The sequence below is a fragment of the Dipodomys ordii genome, unplaced genomic scaffold, assembly GCF_000151885.1.
Source record: "Dipodomys ordii isolate 6190 unplaced genomic scaffold, Dord_2.0 Scaffold171, whole genome shotgun sequence".
NCBI classification, from domain to species: domain Eukaryota; kingdom Metazoa; phylum Chordata; class Mammalia; order Rodentia; family Heteromyidae; genus Dipodomys; species Dipodomys ordii.
In genome coordinates, this window is record NW_012267387.1 from 1,305,645 (window position 1) to 1,323,925 (window position 18,281).

The window sequence follows — 18,281 nt, forward strand, 5'->3', positions numbered from 1 at the left end:
ATTCCTTAAACCCCTGCTACCCAAGCTCCTCCCCCCTCTTCACATAAACAAGAGTGCTACTAGTAGTCCAAATTTGCAAATGAGGAAACTGAGGTTCACCGAGCTTAAATCACTTGCACAAAGTCCCCAAGCCTGTCTGAACCCATAGACCAGCCTCTTATCGCCTCTTAAGAACAAAAACAAAGCCAGGCGACTGTGGTTCAGGCCTGTAATCCTAGCTACTCTGTAGGTTGAGATCTGAGGATCTTGGTTCGAAGCCAGCCGGGAAGTGGCGCTGTGACTCCAGCGGTAGATCGCTTGCCGTAAACTAAAGAGCTCACGACGGACCAAACAAACAAACAAAAAAACAAAAACAAAATCGAGCTAGGATATTGCTACAAAGCCCAGACTGGCGAGGAAGTCGCGATCCTTCTGCCTTGGCTTCCCAAGTGCTAGGTTACAGGTGTGCACCATCAGGCCCGACAAGCACAATCTTGGCCACGCTTCTGCAAGATGCAACACAGTCTCGGGAGTTCCGAGCAGAGGGAAGGCACGCGAAAACAGGCTCCAGGTTTGCGAGTGAGGGCTATAAAAGACGGGTCGAGCGCCCGTATTCCCGGGTCCCGCCCGGTGCTTGCACCCGCGCGCCCAGTCAGAACAGAGGCGGAGCCCTCCGGTCCGCGAACGCGAGCCCCGCCCCCGCCCGCCTCCGTCTCCGCGCGAAGCTTTCTGGCCTCCGCGGTCCCCGTAGCTCCGCCTTTGACGTGGGGCGCTTAAAGACGGCCGGAGACCGCCGGCTCCCGTCGGAGCAGCATGAAGCCGCCGCAGCGGCGGCGGGCGGCCCCCGCGCGCTATCGGGGAGAGGTCACCGGCCCTACGCCCTGGAACCCTCGCGAGAAGCGGCAGCTGCTGCGACTACTGCAGGCCCGACGGGCCCAGCCGGAGCCCGACGCTGCCGAGCTAGCCCGGGAGCTGCCCAGCCGGACCGAGGCTGAGGTGAGGCGCTGACCCCGGGGTGCAGTGAGCCCGAGAGCGACGCTCCACGGGAGAGGAAGGTGGGGTGCGGGCGGAGCTCAGGGACGGGGCCGCTGGGGGGCGCTACGGGAAGAGGCAGGTCCATCGAGTGTGACCTACCGGAGCGTGAAGCGGACGTGAGTGCCTGCGCCTAGAGGCGGGGCCATCCCAGGAGCAGAACGTGATTGGGTGATCCTGGTGGGCGGGGAGCTGTGGGCGGGCATTGCGTGGGACGTGGGCGGAGCGATCTTTTCTGTAAGGCTTAGGAGTGCGGAAGGCTGGGGGGTGTGGTCGGGAGAAAGTAGGGGCGGGGCGGAGTGAGCTAGGGCCTTGGCGAAAGGCGATTTGGGACGGGGCGGGGAATGAGGATGAAGTGAGAGTCGGGAAGTGGGGTGGAGTGGAACAGAATACGAGAGTTCCGAGCACAGAGACGGGCCCTGGCGGCAGGGAAGAGGTGAAACGGGGGACATCACTTCTTCATTAGGTAGCTGGTCACACTCTGAGGCCCTGGCCCGAGTCCCGGCACTGTCTCGGAGACTTGGACACCAGACTAATACAGACAGGTTAAGGGAACAAGCAAAGTAATGAACATTGGCATGTCTCCTGTATCCTGGGGCTCAAAGAAGGCCCCATTCGAATTCCTCTCCTCCCTCCTTCCCCAGATCCGGGACTTCCTCCAGCACCTTAAAGGCAGAGTGATTCGGGAGACCATCCGCAGGGAGTGTCCACAGGGGCCGAGGCGCCGAGAGGCACAGCCCCCAGCTCCCATAGAGGTGAGGCAAGTTTCCAGAGCTGGCCCCTCGGGGATGTGGGGACTCCAAACGGGATTCCCAAGCAGGGCACTCCTGGGACCTGATCCCTGGGCTGACCACGTGGGTACTGGCTTCACTCAGGTATGGATGGATCTCGCTGAGAAGATCACAGGCCCGCTGGAAGAAGCCCTGACAGCTGCTTTCTCTCAGGTACAGCTACCTCAGGCAGGGGATAGTTCAGAGACGAGCACTTGCCTAACATGCCCAAGGCCCCGTACGCCATCCTAGTCTGGGTCTTGGACCCTTTCTCTTTCCAGTTTAATAATCCCATCGTGGTACTAGACACTTGTTGTCTCAGAGTCCCAGCTCTGAGGCCATCTCTTGTCTGTGCCCCTTTCAGCGTAGCAGGAAGGACTAGGTGAGCCGATGGAGACAGAGGGGCTCAGCTTAGGCACCAAGCTATGGAAGATGAAAGACTTATCCACGTCCTTTCTGGATGATTCTGCTTCTAGGTGCTGACTATCGCAGCTACAGAACCCCTCAGCCTCTTGCACTCCAAACCCCCAAAGCCTACAAAGGCCCGTGGAAAGCTGCTGCTCCTGAACTCCACCAGAGGGCAGGATGACCTTAAACCTAGGGTTCCTGACCCCACCCCTGAGGCCTCTGGTCCCACCCCTGGAGCTCCTGGAACCCCTAGTCCCTCTGCTGAGGCCTCTGGCCCAGATCCTGTGGCTTCCACTGAGGGAGACTTCACTGTGGACTTTGAAAAGATCTACAAGTACCTCTCCTTCTCCTGCCGAAGTGGCCGAAGCCTTGAGCTGTCAGCAGCTGGTGAGAAGAGTGGGAAAGGGTGGGGAGGGTGTGGGGAGGGGTGGGGGAGGGTGGAGAGTAATGGTCCCAGACTCAGCCCTTGCCCTCCTTTTACGGGGATCCTTTTTCCTCCATCACAGAGTCAGCTGTAGTCCTTGACCTTCTCTTATCACTTCCCGAGGAGCTGTCCCGCCTGCCCTGCACAGCCCTGATGCAGCACATGGAGGAAACATATGCTCGGCTGACAGCCCCAGCCTCCCAGCCCAATCCTAGTGATGGTATGACTGGGCCTGGGGTTCATGATGGTGAGACTGGCCTCAGCAGGCCTGACCAAGTCACCTCACAAGTTCCTGAACCCAAAGAACTGAAATCAGCTTGGCAAGCTGCCGGGATCTGCCCCCTGAACCCATTCTTGGTGCCCCTGGAGCTCCTGGGCCAGGTGGCCACCACCCCTGCAAGGTGAGGGACATGGAAGATGGCAGGTAGCCCTGACCTCCCGGTGGCTGGCACTGGGTGATCATGAGGATGGTGTGGAAGGCGGCTGAGATGGGGCTGGGCCCTGAGCCAAGCCTTCACATTCTCCATCCATTGGGGAACTCAAACACAACCTGATTGTACAGGGGTTCCCCGGGGGTAGCCAGGAAGCTGGGTTTCTTGCACAAAGTTGCAGAAACACACACACATACACTGAATTTTGGACAGATGATGCAGTTGGCTTCATTCTCTGTGTCTGGAGGGGGCATAACTGGTACCCACACCATAGTCCCCGACATGCCCTCCTTTGTCTAAGCTTTCCATTCCCAGGACTTAGCCAACTACTACTATTTCACAGACCCCACTACTGGCTCCCCACTCTTCCTGCTGTGTCCTGTGACCTTGAATAAAGCTGTTGTCCACCTGCCTGGCTCTCTCTTTTTTGTTACTTAAAAGGTGGGAGTGGGGAACTGGGCACCAATGACTCACACCTGTATTTCCAGCTTCTCAGGAGGCTGAGATCTATGGATCTGGGTTTGAAGCCAGCCAGGGTACGAAAGTCCATGAGACTCTTATCCCCAATGAACCAGCAAAAAGCCAGAAGTGGAGATGTGGCTTGAGTGGTAGCCTTGAGTGAGAAAGCTAAGGGATATCACCCAGGCCCTGAGTTCAAACCCCAATCCAGGCACCAAAAGAAAAAAAAAAGAAAATACATGGGAGTGGTGACCCAGGAATACCACAGCCTGGGAACTCACAGGATTAGGCAGAAATGCTCGGGAGGAGGGGCAGTCCTGGCCCGGAGTGACCTTGGTCTGACCATGTGGAGGTAGCTTTTTGACAAGTGTGGATGGGAAGAGGGAAGCCAGGCAGGGCTCAGGGGACAGGTGTCAGGAACGGGTTTGTAGAACCAGGCAAAGTCATACAGATGGAAGGTAGAAACTAGCAGACAGCCACCAGATGGAAGAAGCAAGGCCCAGGCTCTAAGGAGGATGAGAGGGGTGTGCTGTTCCAAGCAGCAGGAGGCTAGAGGAAGGGGGGAGGGGGCTCTGTCCCTGTGAGGTGGCCTTGGTGTCTCAACACCCCCTAGAAGTAGAGGGTGGAGGAGGAAGGAGAGCTGGAGGGGTCCAGGGCATTGCATCGGGTGTTAATGGATGGTTCACACCTGTAATCCCAGCTACTCAGGAGGCTGAGATGTGAGGATCACAGTTTAAAGCTAGCTGAGACAGAAAGTCCATGCGAGTCTTATCCCCAATGAACCAGCAAAGAGCCAGAAATGGAGATGGAGGTGTGGTTTAAATGGTAGACCACCAGCCTTCAGCAAACAAAACAAAAAACCCAGGGAGAGCACCCAGAATGGGAATTCAAGCTTCCAAGACCAACACACAAAAAACTGCACTGGAAGTAGAGCTGGGTGGAAAGGAGCTGGAATTCTGGCTGACCCCCTCCTGCAGGGGTGGGGAGGGAGGGGTAGCTCCTGGTAGTGCATGGAGTGGGGTGTGTGTGTGATTCAGGGTCTTGAGGAACTAGGAGCCCTCCCCCAAGCCTAACTAGCTGTCTGAGTGGGTAAAATTTCTGCTCACGGAGCTGTGCCTCCTCATGGCTTTTTATGGAAACGCTAGTTTCTCCCCACACACATTGCACACGGCTCCCCTGGGGCGCACAACACCCCTCCCAGGCAGGCTATGGAACAGAGCCAGCTCACTCGGCGGTCACAGCCCCGCCAGGCTGGGTTCCAAGGGGCTCCTTGCTAGAGGCGGGAGGGATGGGGCTCAGGAATTGGGGGCTGCAGGAATTGTTCTTGGAGGCAACCTGCAGGGCAGTCTAAGGGCAACCCCTCCGGTCACCCCCCCCCCACCTCCTCAGATCAACAGGAAGTGTGTGTGTGTGTGTGTGTGTGTGTGTGTGGTGGGGGTGTCTGCTCTGTGGGGAATGGGTTACCTGGTTATACACCGAAGTTCATCAAACATGTGTGCAGATTGAGAGTCTTCTGCAAAAGCCAGACCTGAGTTCCATTTCTGGCTGAACTGAACCCTACTCCTGGCTAAGGCCAAGTGGCTGCAGCTGCGGGACACTTCCCTAGTGTGTAGAGTGGGGGTACTGACACCCATCTGGCTGGTTCTCACCATCCTGAGGAGCAAACAGGCTAAAACAGGAGGCGCTAACTCAGCACACTGCTTGCCATGCAGTAAGCGCTCAATAACAGCTTTTATTATCTTCGTCGCTCAGAGGCAGGGAGGGGTGAAAACACAAGGGAAGGGGCATGTGGGGTGTGGCACTAAGGGCGGGGAGAGGTGGCAAAAGGGCAGATGGGGGTGTGTGGAGGTGGGCAGGAGAGTCGGGCGCTGACCTGTGCAGGGGCCTGGGTTGGGGTTGGGGGTGGGAGTGAGTCTGACCCACGCTCGCGGTTCCTCTATGGAAAGTGCCATGCATCCAGGACTCCGGCCTACAGGTCTGTCTTCGGGGCGTGGGGATGTGCTGGGCATTACGGGTATGCGGTGTTCACCCGGCAAGGTTGGAGAGAGCCTGTCCCCTGGGCCGGAGCTCAAGGAGGACCCTCAACACTCAATCTTGATGAAGGTAGGGGCAGGAGCGGGATGGGGTGAGGGGATAAGAGGGTCCTCACTCCCATGTGAGGACATTTCTGGCGGGACTCAAGGGACCCACTGGTTGGGTCAAGACGTTGGGAGGAAGGGAGAGGGCAGATAAAAGGCACCAGGTGGGGGCACTGGCCCCGGCCAGGAGGGGGAGATGGGAGGGGCCTTACGGGGAGGGGCTAGACCTGTCCAAACGACCCCTCTCCCATTCCGGGGCTAGGGGCTCTGAGCGGGATCCTGAGCACACTCCAGGCTGGTGGCGTCCCCGCCGGGCCGGCCCTCCTCAGGGTCTCCGGGGAGGGGCTAGGGGTGGGGGGCCGGCCCGGGCCGTGGCGACCCTCACACCAACGCGTAGTCGAACTGCCCACGCTCGAGCGCCTCCTTGTGGTCAGTCCAGGACGAGGCGGGCATGCGGCTGTAGGGGTCGAGCAGGATGCGCACGCAGCGCACCATCAGCAGCACCAGCACCACGAGCAGGCACAGCACGAAGGCGAACACTGTGCGCTGCTCCGCGTCCAGGCCCGCGCCCACCGGGGGCCCCGTCGACGGCGGCAGCGGCTCCGGGGACAGCGTCCACGTCGCGCTCATGGCTCACATCGCCGCGTGCCCTGACCTGATGAGCGGCGGCCCGCCCGGGGCGCGGGGATGAGGCTGCGCCCTCCTGCACCTTAGTGTCGCCCCCTCCACCCCTTTGTGTACTATCACATCCTCCCTTCCCCACCCTCCACGCCAGCCCGCCTGCCTGGCCGGGCCGCCGTCCCAGGGCTACGCCCAAGCCCAGCCCCGGGACTTCACCACCTCCGCCACGCGGGGACCCAACTCCGGCCGCGCGCGCAGGTGGGCGCCGAGCGCAGATGGGGAGCCTGACCGCCCGATCGCCCCGGCTCACGCACAACAGGTGCGAGCGCGCAGCCGGAGACCCGGACGGCGCGGCGGGGACGAGGCCCCGCTCCCTCCGTCCCGCTCGCTCCCTTTGTTCCAGGCAGCCCGGGGACCCCCTCCCCCACCGCCGCCCCTGCCCCCGCCTCGGCGCGCCCCTCACCGTGGCCTCCACCCGGACGGGGACGAGCGGCCCGGCGGCAGCACTCTCTCCCGGGACCCGCGCCGGTTCTTCTCTCGGTCTCTCTCTCCCGTAGCGGTGGCAGCGGCAGCCCCAGCTCAGCCCACCCCACCCGCCCGCCCCTGGAGCGGCGGAGACGAGAGGAGCAGGCGAGTCGCGCGCCAGCCGGGCCGCCGCGGCTGTTCCCATGGAGACAGGGGCGGGGCCGCCACGGGGGCGGGACTAGGGGGCGGAGGCCGTGCGGGGAGCTGCGCTTGGGCCTGAGACCCCGCCCGGTCCACAGGGGGCTTGGGGCTGCGGCTGCTGGGGCCCTCAGCCCGCGAAGACACCCCTGGGTCCAGGAGCTCCACGAGCACCCAGGGTCCCTCTCGGGGCGTGGGCAGCTTCCAGCCCCACCCAAAGGCGCCTCGGACACCCCTGGTCTTGCCTTAGACTCCGCGTAGGGAGTCCTAATGGCCCCCGTATCACTCATGGGTGTTTTAACCGACCTTCAGAACCTTGGGGCCCCCAACCCAGCGAAGACCCCAGTCAGATTCCGAGTGTGTGTTAATTCTCCCTAGTTTATAACGTCACCCCGAAACCAGAGGCCCTGGCCAGGGACCCCTGCGGACTGCAGCTCCTTCACTGACCTTGACGGCCTCCAAAGGCTAGCTGGCCGCTGGGAGCCAAAGCTCTGTCCCAGCCCCACTGTCCAGAGACACACACTTCAGACCACACAGGCAGCTCTTCTGCACTTTGGTGTTTTATTACTTCCAAATCTCAGGCTTATGTACAGGAAGTAAAAGCATTGATAAAAAAAAAAATGGACCTAAAATGGCCTGGCTGGCGTGGCCAGTGGCCACTTGGAGCAGCTGATGGAGCTTCACCACCTGGAGTCCCGGGCTGGCTGAAGGTCTCTTGGCACTATGGCTAGTGTGGCCCTGGTGACCAGCAGCAGCCACTAGCAGCCGTGTGGCAAGGTGGAGAGTGTCTCCCCCCAGGCATCCTCAGCAGCCTGGCTGCCCCTTCGTTGTCCAGCTGGTTTTGCAGCTGCCTTGGCAGAGCCCACAGTCTCGTCCATCCCCAAAGGTCTATAGCTGTGTGGTGCTCCACCATCCGATGATCCAGTCTCACGTGCACTCAGAGGATCTGCTCTGTGCTGGAGGCTGAGATGTCCAGGAGGCGCCAGGCAGCATAGGGGTTGAGCTCATCTTGGTCCCGGCAGAGTGCCCACACATAGAGCATGCGCAGCACCTTGTCCTGTGAAATCAGGCAGGGTGAGCGGCCAGGGCCCAAGAGGAAGGGTTACTGAAGGAGGCCCGGGGGACCAGGAAGGTTTCCTGGTCACAGGCTGGAGGGGCCTCTGACCTCCTCAGGCCACAGGCAGGGTCTTCGGTGAGAGAGGTTGTCCCTACTCCAACCCCCAGCTTTTCCACTCACCGGGTCCCCCTCGACCACCTCGCCTTTGGGGTTCTTGATCACCATCACTAGCTGGGCCTGGAAGGTGATGATCAACACTGGGCCCTGCTCCATCATCTTGCCCATTGCCAGCTGCAGGAGGGGAAGGGAAGAGGGCCTGTAAGCCTCTGACGGGTGCCAGCACCCCCCAGCATACCCCTAGAGGTGAAACCTCAGTGCCTTCCCCCTTGCTGGGCGGCCTGGGCACTTGGTCCTGCTGAGGCCACCTGTGCCCTTCCCCCTAAGCGCTGCATCTTACACGAGGGTAAGCCTACTTCCAGAGGCTGGGGGGTAGGGGGTGAGGAGCTCCTCCACAGACCCAGGTGCTCAGTTGTGAGAACTCAGTGGACTTCTTTCTCTGAACCTGGACTGAAGACTGATCTGTATAAAGATCATGGAGTGAAAGGGGCCAGCTGTGGCCTGCCTATAGCTCTCCACAGGAAGACTGAAGGGGCTCAAGGCACAGCTACCTGTTAGGTGTCCACAGGTCATGACAAGGCCCTTGCCTTTTGGATACAAGGATATCCCCACCCATGGCGTCCACAGCAGCCTGAGGTTTGCACGATGCTCACCTCCTGACCAAGACTGTGTGTTCCTGGGCCTAGGATGGAGCTGTATCTGATAAAACCATTGAAAGTGTCTCTACAATGTGTTCAATAACCCCAACCCAGATGTGTCCAGAACATGTTCACTGGCGTAAAGTTAGGCAAGATTACCTAACACAAATTTAAGATAGCATTTCACTCTGTAGCCCAGGCTGGCTTCTACCTCCCCACCCTTCCCCAGCCTTTCCAGTGCTGGGATTACAGGTTGTACCACCATGCCCAGTTTATTACATAAAATTTTGAATCAAAACTCAACCCAAATGTGTTACATTTGTGTCAATATTAAGTTATATATATATATATATATATATATATATATACACACACACACACATTCACACACATATATATGTTTATATATGTGTGTGAATGTGTGTATATATCTCAAGTCAAATAATTATTAACCTGGGGATGGCCCAAATAACAACCACAGGGCTATATCAGCTCTGCAAGCAAGAAAATATTGCGGCTGAGCCAGGCGCTGGTGGCTCACCCCTATAATCCTAGCTACTCAGGAGGTTAGCTACTCAGGAAGTTAAAATCTGAGGACTGCAGCTCGAAGCCAGTATGGGCAGGAAATTCCATAGACTCTTTTCCAATTAACCACCAGAAAACCAGAAGTGGTGTTGTGCTCTAAGTGGTAGAGCATTAGTCCTGAATGAAAAAAAGCTCAGAAACAGTGCCCAGGCTGAGTTAGCCCCATGATCAACCAAAAAAAAGAATAGAAGATGCTGCTGGAGGAGCACTGGGTGACCAGTGTGCTGGTCCCACCCCAGGGTCACCCAGAGGCACTCACGTCCACATTGTCGATGTCCAGGATGTGGGAGTGGAACTGGAGGCCCATGGCCTTGGCCTGTTGGATCGGGTGGGCCAGCTGGCTGTAGGTCTGCAATGAGAGGCCCAGGTCCCTGTAGATGGCCACTAAGGGCAGGTCCCTGCCCCAACCCTACCAGAGCCGAATCCCACATGGCCCAGCACCCAGTGTGTATACCAACTTGATGCCAGGAGCAGCTGTGCCAGGAGCACAGGTCCAAGTGGGAGGCAGGTGCTGCCCCCGCTGGCCAGCAGCGCAGGCTTGCCTCCCATTATGGAAAGAGCAAGACTCCCAAGTGAAAGCATTAATCAGCCAAGTGGGGAATTCTGAACAGGATCCAGAATACACGCCTGGGGGGAAGGGGTGGAGCTCTTTCACACCCCGCTTCCACCTCATTTGGCTGATGCTTAACACTGGCTGGGATGAAGTGTTTTTTTTTTTTTGGTTTTTTTTTTCTTCTAGGATTTGTCCTAAACCTGTGGGATGCTCGGGAGCAGTCACGCAGCCCAGCCCCGGGTGCAGCCAGTCCTGCTCCGGGATTGCAGAGATGCTCTCCACTGCCGGGATTGCAGAGATGTTCTCCACTGCCAATGGTGTTTGGGTGGGTCTCTTATTAAATTTAGACGCTTTTAAAAACTCCTCAGCAGCTGTGCTTCAGGGGTACCAGCCACTTTCTGACAAAGACATCAGCCCAGGCCTCATGGCAACAAAGTAAAAAAAAAAAAGAAAACAAAACAGCAAAGGAAAAAAACACCCTCATAAATGCCTAAAGCCTGCTGGATTAGTCACCATGCAGGGGAGTATTTAAAAAAGAAAATCTGACAGAATCTTCTCCTCTGCTTTTTGCAAGTTGTTTGTGAGCCGGGTGCAGAATAGAATGAGCCAAAAAAGTCTCTGGATGGCTTCCTAGGAAGAGCGGGGAGGAGAGGAAGACAGCGCCTGAGAGGCCGGTGAGGGAGGCGGCAGGGTGAGTTGAGGTGGCCGGGCAGACAGGAGGCTGCCAGGAGCCGGGCAGGCGCAGACAGTGTGTGCTTCTGGGGACATCGGCAGGCCTCCCTTGCACCATGGATCTGGTGATGGCCCTGGACCCTGAGCCTTGACTCCGGGAAGCTGCTGGGCCCTGTCAGGACACACAGTTCCTCCCCAGGCGGGAAGTCTACCCACACTGTTTTGATCTGGGTTTCGGGATTTTCTGAGAACAGCTAATGGATCTGCTGGGCATGTCTCACTCCTGCCTTCAGTTTGCCCTTGTGACCCCCTCAGGATGGGCCAGAGGATGGGAGGCTGGTAGGGAGAGGGGGAGACTGGCAAAGTGCCCACAATCACTATGCACAGGCAAGACTCAGGGCCAAGGCAACATCGTGCCTTCACTGACCTTTTCCACCCCCTCTCTCCCTCAACCTGTGCACCCCGCAGGTTGCCCTGGAACCCCATCTTACACCATGTCTTGGATAGCCCTTCTGTGACTCGCCTTAACCAAAATCAGGTTAACATGAGGTACGAGGGGAAGGTCTGAGAAAACTGGCACCAAACTGAAAAGGGGTCATTTCACTTTTTTCAAGGTGCTGAGATTTGAACTCAGGGCTCTGTACTTGCTAACCAGGCCATCTACCACAGGAGCCACATCTCAGCCTTTCTTGTTTTAGTTTCTTTTCCAATAGGGTCTCACACTGTTGCCTGAGCTGAGCTGGACCACAGTGCTCCTATTTACACTTCCAACACAGCTGGCTGGCAGGCATGTGGCATGCTGGCAGGGGTTCTGATAGGCTGGAAGCAGCTGTGCCAGTACTGAGGAAGTGACAGGCTGGTCCAGGGCCTAGCCCATCAGAAACTAGGACCCCTCTTTCCACCAGAGACAGGCCTTGTCCTGCTGTCCTGGCTTGGGCAGTGTTGTGGACAGAACCAGCGCCCTATGTTTGCCAGACAAGCGCGCTGTGCTGAGCCGAGCCACACCCCCTAGCACTTCTGTATTTTGCTTTTTTTTTTTCTGGTGAAAGAGATAGGAAAAAGCCAAGACTCACAGCTTCATAGCACCAGTCTTTGAGAATGTCAAGCTCTCCAGAAATCATTGCCTAAAAAGGGAAAGGGAAAAAATAAGCACAAGAAGGCGGGTGGGCTTCTGAGGCAGAACTCTCGAAAGCATTCTCCTTTCCTGGAGACCCCTGGACCCAAGTCTGCAGGTGAGGCTCTATTCAGGCAGCACCAGCGACCAGCCAGCCCTCCCCAGGATCCCTGTAGGTGTGTACATGGGGCTCTGGCCTGGATACAGACAGGAAAGGAGGAGAGACTTCAGGGGAGCCCCCTATGTGTCCCTGTGGGCCTGTGGAAAGAAGGTGGCTGTGTGTCCAGCCTTAGACTGCAATGAGGCTGGCAAGCCAAGCCCACCACTGGGACAGGACATCTCCTAAACAGGGGAGTTGGCTGGAAGGAAAGCAGGCTGCCAAGGCGGCTCCAGGGTGGGGGGACACAACCAGGGAATCTAGGTTGGATGAGAGAGGTGCTGGAGTGGGCAGGAAGAAGCCAGGAGCCTGTGGGGAGAACCATGGCCAGTGGTGTAAGGAACAACACACCAGGCGGAGCTGCCTGGGCTCTAGATGCTGCCTCTTTCTTCCCACCCCACCTCCTCCCAGCCCTGCTCCAGTTGACAAAAGCACTGGAGACATTGGGGGATGAGACCACGTGGACATGGCAGGTATGTGCAGCAGGAGGAAGCGGGGGAGGGGGGACTACCCAGAATCATACCACATCCTGGGGGCTTCAGAGAGACAACGATGAGTGAGCAGCCTCAGGGCGGCAAGGCCATCACACCCCATGAGTAGAGCAGGACACTGCCACCATCTCTGAAGCTAATACATACAGTCCTCAGCAAGGACCAATGGCCCCTTCTGAGACCCCTCCTGTCCCGGGTGGGGCATGATCAGGCCTCTAAAGCCTGGGAAAAGCAAGGGGCACAGCCCATGGGGCTGAAGCCAAGTAGGAGCCCAGAGTTGTGTATCAGCTCAGAAAACAGCCCCAGCAGCCAAAGTCTCTGAAGTAACTACAGGCTTGGACCCAGGGCGCAGCCTGGGGGAAATGGAGCAGGTGGTACAGGTTGGGGTCCCGCTGATCTCCTCACGAACCTCTAGAATGTTGGGGATGATGTCATTCTCACACTGGCGCAAAAACCGGTCTTTGTCAAAGGCAGGGTCCACTCGCAGAATCTCAGTGAGCACCTCTGACATTTCTGTCTTAGAGAACAGGCCCCCTGCAGGGAGCAGAGCCCTGTTAAGTCCAAGGCCTGGGGTCCCTTCCTGCTGCCAGCTGGGTGGACAGGAGGTCCTAGGGCTGTCACTCACCCAGTACGTCTGTGACCTTGTCTGTCAGGGCCCGTGATGCTCGGATAAGCACGTTATCACTCTCATCATATTTCATCTTCATTTCGAAAAAGCCTACAGGGGGTGGGGGGAAGGGGCAGGGACTAGAGGAGGGGTTCCTTCTGGAAGGATGCCCTCACTCCATGGCTTTCAGGTTCCCTGGATGCCAGCCAGGTCCAAGAGGTAATCTGGGACATTGTGTCCTCATCTCCATGGGGACTGCTATCTGGCCATCTACCTGGTGAGGCTTCAGAGACCCTTAGCCAGGGCCTAGTGAGGCTGTGCATATTATAGAGAACCACCCCCACTGGCTGGCACTTCCACTACAAAGGAAACACAGACCTCTAGTGGTCCTCACACGACAAGGACAAGGGCATGCAGCTGGTTGCTTCCTGCTCAGCCCTTATGAAATGAATTCCATGCTCTGGGCAGGACGCACTTGCCATGGGGCCTCGGGCTGGCCATGGCTCCCAGTGCCCTGATTGTCCATGAGGGAGCGGTCCCTTAGCATCTCAGAGACAGAATCTACAGCCACACTCAGATGGTCGGCCTTGAGGGGTTGAGAGGCCCTGTTGGGGCTCTGGTTGCTGCCACCCTCTACCCGGGAGCTGAGGCAGAGCCACTCACGGTTGAACACCACGTTGTTGTCTTTGAAGTCCTTCCACTGCTGGTACCACTTGGAGTCCTTGTGCAGCACGACCCCCAGGGCCTCCCTGGGGAAGCAGCAGGCAGCTGCATGAGCTTGGCACCTCCCATCTCACCATGGAGACAGAGGAGGAGCAAGGAGCCACCCCAGCCAGGCCCAAGGGCTGTGACAACCCAGCCCTCCCCTCCTGCCTTCCCTTCACCCTCCCCATTTTGCTCGTGACTCAAGGGAGCCAGAAGCCCCAGGCAAGGAAATGGACGCTGGCAGGGTGCTGAGGACAGTGGCACAGGGCTGTGGGGGACCTACTCATTGGGCTCGAACACTTTCTCCTCCTTGAACTTCTCTCCTGCAAACTCAGTCCTCTTCCTGAGGCGCTCTGGCCTGCGGTAGGGCCCTGTCTGTCCCAGCACAGTCTCATCGATCTCCTTCTTCACAGACTCTACCCCCTGCCAGGAAAGCAATTTGCAGAGTGGATGCCAACCCACGCTAGCTCTGCCCCGGCCTCCACGCCACCCGGACCAGGCTCGGCTCACCTGCGAGAGGGCTTTGAAGGCAGCACTTCTGCCCAGCTTCTCTCCACCTTTGGACATGGACTCCGCTGACTGCTTAGCTGTCTTGGCGGCCTCCTCCACGCCCTCCTTAATCCTCCGGCCCAGGTCGCTCTTAGTCACTTCATCAAGACTCTACTAAGACAGACACAAGGGGCGCTCGCACAGATCCCCATGGGGACACCACATTCAGGGCTTGGATCATCAGACTCTGGGTCCAGTGGACTACCCTGTCAGGGCAGGGGGGCCTCAGGAAACAGGAGCCTCAGGAAAAGCGCAGTGACAGGGAGTCCAAGGGAGCAGCAATGAAGGGCGAGACTATGAAGAGGTGCCCAGCACTGGGCTTCAGGCCTGCCCAGAGCCCTGCCCTCTCTGGCAGGGCTGCTGCTCCCCCATCCCTGTCCTGCAAGTGGCCACAGTGTGACCTCACAGCACGATGCACCTCAACTCCTGAGGCTTCCTGGGGAAGACCATGGCCACACCCACAGGCCTTGTTCCCCCACTCAGCTTGGGCTCCCCACTGCCTGTACCCTGTACCCTAGCCCCCTTGGGATGGCGACCCCAGGGGACTGCAAGCCAGATCTGCCATTACCTCCTTCACCGTCCCTGTTAGCTCTCCCAGCTTCTTCCGTATTGCCTCGCTGGTGCGCACTGTCTCAGACTCAATGGTTTTCTAGGGTAAAGAATATTGATTCTTCATTCCCATACAGCAGTAACAATTATCTTAGTACCAGCATTTCCTCAGCAGCCATTGCTCCTCCCGGAGCTCCCACCCCATACCCAACCTCCCTGGGCCCAAGATCTGGGCTTTGGAATCAGCAGAAGGCCTGTCCCACAGCCACTCCCAACGGCAGCCATTACTCCCCCCTTCCCCCACGCTGGTCCTAACATCAATCAATCTGCTATGTTTATCTTAGGGGAGGTGTTTTCCTCCTGCTCCATCTTGAGTCCCTACCCTGCTCTGCTCCCAAACAGCCCCTTCCTGAATGACAAAAGGAGGCACTCATTCAGCAGGTAGAACCCACACAAGGAGTAGCACCAGTGAGCAGTTTGGGTGCTCAGAGTGAAAGGTCTTGCCCAGGGCCTGCTTGGGGTCAATGGACCCAAGTGCAGGTGTGCACTGAGGCTCACCCACTTGTTGGCAAACAGGAGACTATACCTCCCTGCTGGCACTTGTGTGGAGTAGAGGCTTGGCAGCTGCTCAAGAAGAGACAGCAGTAGTAATTAATACTGACACTGGCCGCGTGACCCAGTTTCTGTCACTGTAACCAGGAGTAGTGTGGCTCAAAGCCTGTGTGCTGTGGGTCACCTGCTGCAGCTGCTCCCCCTTGAAGGTCTCAAAGATGATCGGGCATGTCTCACAGCTCCCACAGAAATGACACCGCTAGTGTGTGGCCACACTTTTTTCTTTCTTTCATTGGCAATGCTGGGATGGAATCCAGCGTCTCTTGCATCCTATGCACTACCACTGAGCTCCACCCCCAGCTCTGCCTACTTGAGCAGTAGTGGGGCCTGGGTGGCCCCTCCCATGCTCTGGCCTCTCCCCTTACCTGTGCAGGGACTCCAACTCTCTGGCTCCTCCCCCTCATCTGTGCACCGACCCCACCTATGTGGCTCCTCCTCCCATCTGTGCAGTGATCCCAGCTTCCTTGGCTCCTCCTCCGATCCGACCCACACAGTGACCCCACCTCCTCACAGGCTCTGGGAGCAAGTGTGTGGTGGGAAGGGTGAGAAGAGGGACTCACGTATTTCCTTCTGGCCTCCTGCAGTGCATCAGACTCTTCCAGCTTCTTGGCCTCATCTCGGAACTTTTTTATACTTTCTTTCATCTCTTTGTTTTTAGCTAACTCTTGTTTGATGTTATCTAGTAAGCCCGACAAAAAACCTTTTCTGTTTCCAGAGGAATAGGATTTGGACTAGAAAGAATGTGAAAAAAAAAAAAGTGTTAAAGAAGAGACTAGAGGAACACGTGTCTGGTGACTACCAAGGGACTAGGTGGGACTCTAGGGCCTTCTCCCTTCTGCAGATACAGGTTTCACAGTAAAGATATTTGAAGATCGTGGTTCAAAGGCAGTCTGGGCAGGAAAATTCATGAGACTCTTTTCTCTAGTTAGCCACCAAAAAGCCTAAAGTGGAGCTGTGGCTCAAGTGGTAGAGTGCCAGCTTTAATTGAAAAGCTAAGGGATCAAAAAGCTAAGCCCTGAGTTCAAGCCCCAGAAGCAGCATGCATATGTGTGTGTGCACATACACACACACATACAAATACACAATACAATAACAACAATAACAATAATGGAGCCATGGCGGAAGTGGTAGAGCGCTTGTTCAGCATGAGCAAAGTCTTGGGTTCAATGCCCAACATTATAGATAAAGCATACAGGAGGATGTGTGTCTTAGGCACGCACTACTCCACTGTGTACAAGAAACATGAGTATCCAATAGAAGTCCTGGAATCAAGCCCCACAAATAATGAAGGTTGACTTACACCCAGACTACAGAATATTACTCAGCCATAAACAAGAAGTACGCTCTTAAGCCATGCCACCTTCAAGGCACAAGACTAAAGATGCCAACGTAAAAAGGTGATGTGTCACATGAGTCCACTCTATGGAACTGTGTGACAAGCAAAATGATGCTGGCAGTGAGATCCATGACTGTCAAGGTTGGGGAGAAGGGAACAGAGAAGCATCAGAGCAGTGAAGCTTTTGAGCTGGAGATGTGCTAGTCCATGTAAGGGAATCCATGGGAGTGAGAGCACAAACCAAACCTGAAGCTAGTGTAGACTTCAGGTACAGTCTATCAGTCCTGGCTCTTCTTCAGAATAGGAGAAGTGAACCGGGACCACCATGGCCCCAGATAGGAAAGAGGAATAGACACAGGAACTCTCTGCTCAATTTTCCTCCTAACCTAAAACTGTTCGATCATGCAAAGTCTATTAAAAGTAAAGCAAAACTGGGCACAGGTGGTTCTTGGCTGTAATTCTATTCCAGAGGCTAAAATCTGGAGGACTGAGGCTCAAGGCCAGATCATGCAGAAAAGCACATGATACTCCATCTAGAATCAGCCAGCAAAAAGCTAGACTGGAGTTATGCCTCAAGTGCTAGAGTAACAGCTGAACAAGCAAGAGATCTTGAGTTCAAACCCCAGTACTAGGGGGGAAAAAAGTAAAACAAGATACAACTTCTCCAAGAGGGAATGTAGAGGACAAGTTATGAGCCAAATGCCAAATCTCATGGGCATCAATCATGTTCCTGGGAATCCAAGGCAAAGCTCAACAAAGAAGGGCCCTCATCCCAGGACTAGACCCAGCACTGGGTGTTACTCACTGGGCTCTGGGAGCTGGGGTCGCTGCCTCTTGGCCCTTCTTGTAGAACTGCCATCACTCCCAGCTACCCAGCTAGCACCCTAAAGCCTGGGGTACACAGATTTCCCTTTCTTAGCCCACAGGGTGGTAAATGACAAAGAGCCTGGGGTTCAGAATTCTCTCCCTGGGGAAATGTCAACATACCCAAAGGCCAACCCAAGAGACCAGAGAGAGAGCCTGAAGCACACCCAATGTCCTGTACTGCTCAAGGATGTAGGCCTGGCAGAAAGGGGGAGATACAGAGATGGGGGCTAATAGATACAGATGCACAGATGGATAGGAAGAATAGATGAGATAGGCTGAGATCTAGAGCACAGCAGAGTAATAATGGACCACAACAACTGCATGTTTCAATCCAGACAGTAGGGAGCACCTGCCTGGTCCCAACATAAACAGTCAATGCAGCCAGGCACCAGTAACACAGGCCTGTAATCCTAGCTACTCAGGAGGCTGCACTCTAAGGATCATACTTCAAAGCTAGTCTTGGCAGATATGTTGTGGAGACTCTTATCTCCAAATAATGAAGCAGTCATAGTGGACTGGAGGCATGGCTCAAGTGTAGTGCTAGCTGGGCAAGTACAAGGCTCTGAGTTCAAATAGTACCAGGAAAAAAAAAGGAAAGAAGGAAGAAAGGAAGGGAGAGAGAGAGAGAGAAAGAAAGAAAAAGAGAGAGAGAGAGAAAGAAAGAAAAAGAGAGAGAGAGAAAGAAAGAAAGATAGATCCAGGGGGCTAGGAAGGTGGCTCAGTGGTAGAGCGCTTGCCTTGCATGCATGAGGCCCTGGGTTCAATTCTTCAGCACCACATAAGCAGAAAAAGCCAGAAGTGGTGCTG

The 18,281-nt window shown here is 56.3% G+C and overlaps 3 protein-coding genes across 4 annotated transcripts in view; 1 reads left to right on the forward strand and 2 right to left on the reverse strand.

The window, feature by feature from the left end:
• Window positions 1-752: 752 nt before the first annotated feature.
• On the forward strand, window positions 753-3,441 carry Snapc2 (small nuclear RNA activating complex, polypeptide 2, 45kDa). 2 transcript variants are annotated; one of them, XM_013033540.1, is made up of 5 exons: window positions 753-975; window positions 1,656-1,766; window positions 1,887-1,955; window positions 2,258-2,576; window positions 2,696-3,441. In XM_013033540.1, the coding sequence occupies exons 1-5, from the start codon at window positions 793-795 to the stop codon at window positions 3,016-3,018; spliced, it is 1,005 nt and encodes a 334-aa protein (XP_012888994.1). In that variant the 5' UTR covers window positions 753-792; the 3' UTR covers window positions 3,019-3,441. The 2 variants fall into 2 exon arrangements, with proteins under 2 accessions (XP_012888994.1, XP_012888995.1); XM_013033541.1 differs by lacking the exons at window positions 1,656-1,766; window positions 1,887-1,955.
• A 2,521-nt stretch (window positions 3,442-5,962) lies between these two features.
• Window positions 5,963-6,735, reverse strand: Ctxn1 (cortexin 1). The gene is made up of 2 exons (XM_013033564.1): window positions 6,666-6,735; window positions 5,963-6,236 (listed from the first exon to the last, which is right to left on the reverse strand). Exon 2 carries the CDS (start codon window positions 6,209-6,211, stop codon window positions 5,963-5,965), a length of 249 nt encoding a protein of 82 aa, XP_012889018.1. The 5' UTR covers window positions 6,212-6,236; window positions 6,666-6,735.
• Window positions 6,736-7,405: 670 nt separating this feature from the next.
• Window positions 7,406-18,281, reverse strand: part of Timm44 (translocase of inner mitochondrial membrane 44 homolog (yeast)) — a 16,737-nt gene continuing 5,861 nt past the window's right edge. Inside the window, exons 3-13 of the mRNA XM_013033598.1 lie at window positions 15,832-16,002; window positions 14,679-14,759; window positions 14,072-14,221; window positions 13,845-13,984; window positions 13,520-13,605; window positions 12,875-12,967; window positions 12,659-12,783; window positions 11,561-11,611; window positions 9,522-9,611; window positions 8,103-8,213; window positions 7,406-7,922 (exon numbers count right to left, since the gene is read on the reverse strand). Of these exons, the coding sequence (XP_012889052.1) occupies window positions 7,803-7,922; window positions 8,103-8,213; window positions 9,522-9,611; window positions 11,561-11,611; window positions 12,659-12,783; window positions 12,875-12,967; window positions 13,520-13,605; window positions 13,845-13,984; window positions 14,072-14,221; window positions 14,679-14,759; window positions 15,832-16,002 (1,218 nt within the window). The 3' untranslated portion in view covers window positions 7,406-7,802. The remainder of the gene's footprint in view (window positions 7,923-8,102; window positions 8,214-9,521; window positions 9,612-11,560; window positions 11,612-12,658; window positions 12,784-12,874; window positions 12,968-13,519; window positions 13,606-13,844; window positions 13,985-14,071; window positions 14,222-14,678; window positions 14,760-15,831; window positions 16,003-18,281) is intronic.

Bases quoted from the DNA above. Each gene is read 5' to 3' on its own strand.
- Snapc2 (XM_013033540.1), top strand. From the start codon at position 793: ATGAAGCCGCCGCAGCGGCGGCGGGCGGCCCCCGCGCGCTATCGGGGA. The intron at 976-1,655 runs GTGAGGCGCTGA...CTCCTTCCCCAG, and splicing joins CCAGCCGGACCGAGGCTGAG to ATCCGGGACTTCCTCCAGCA. The intron at 1,767-1,886 runs GTGAGGCAAGTT...GGCTTCACTCAG, and splicing joins AGCCCCCAGCTCCCATAGAG to GTATGGATGGATCTCGCTGA.
- Ctxn1 (XM_013033564.1), bottom strand. From the start codon at position 6,211: ATGAGCGCGACGTGGACGCTGTCCCCGGAGCCGCTGCCGCCGTCGACG.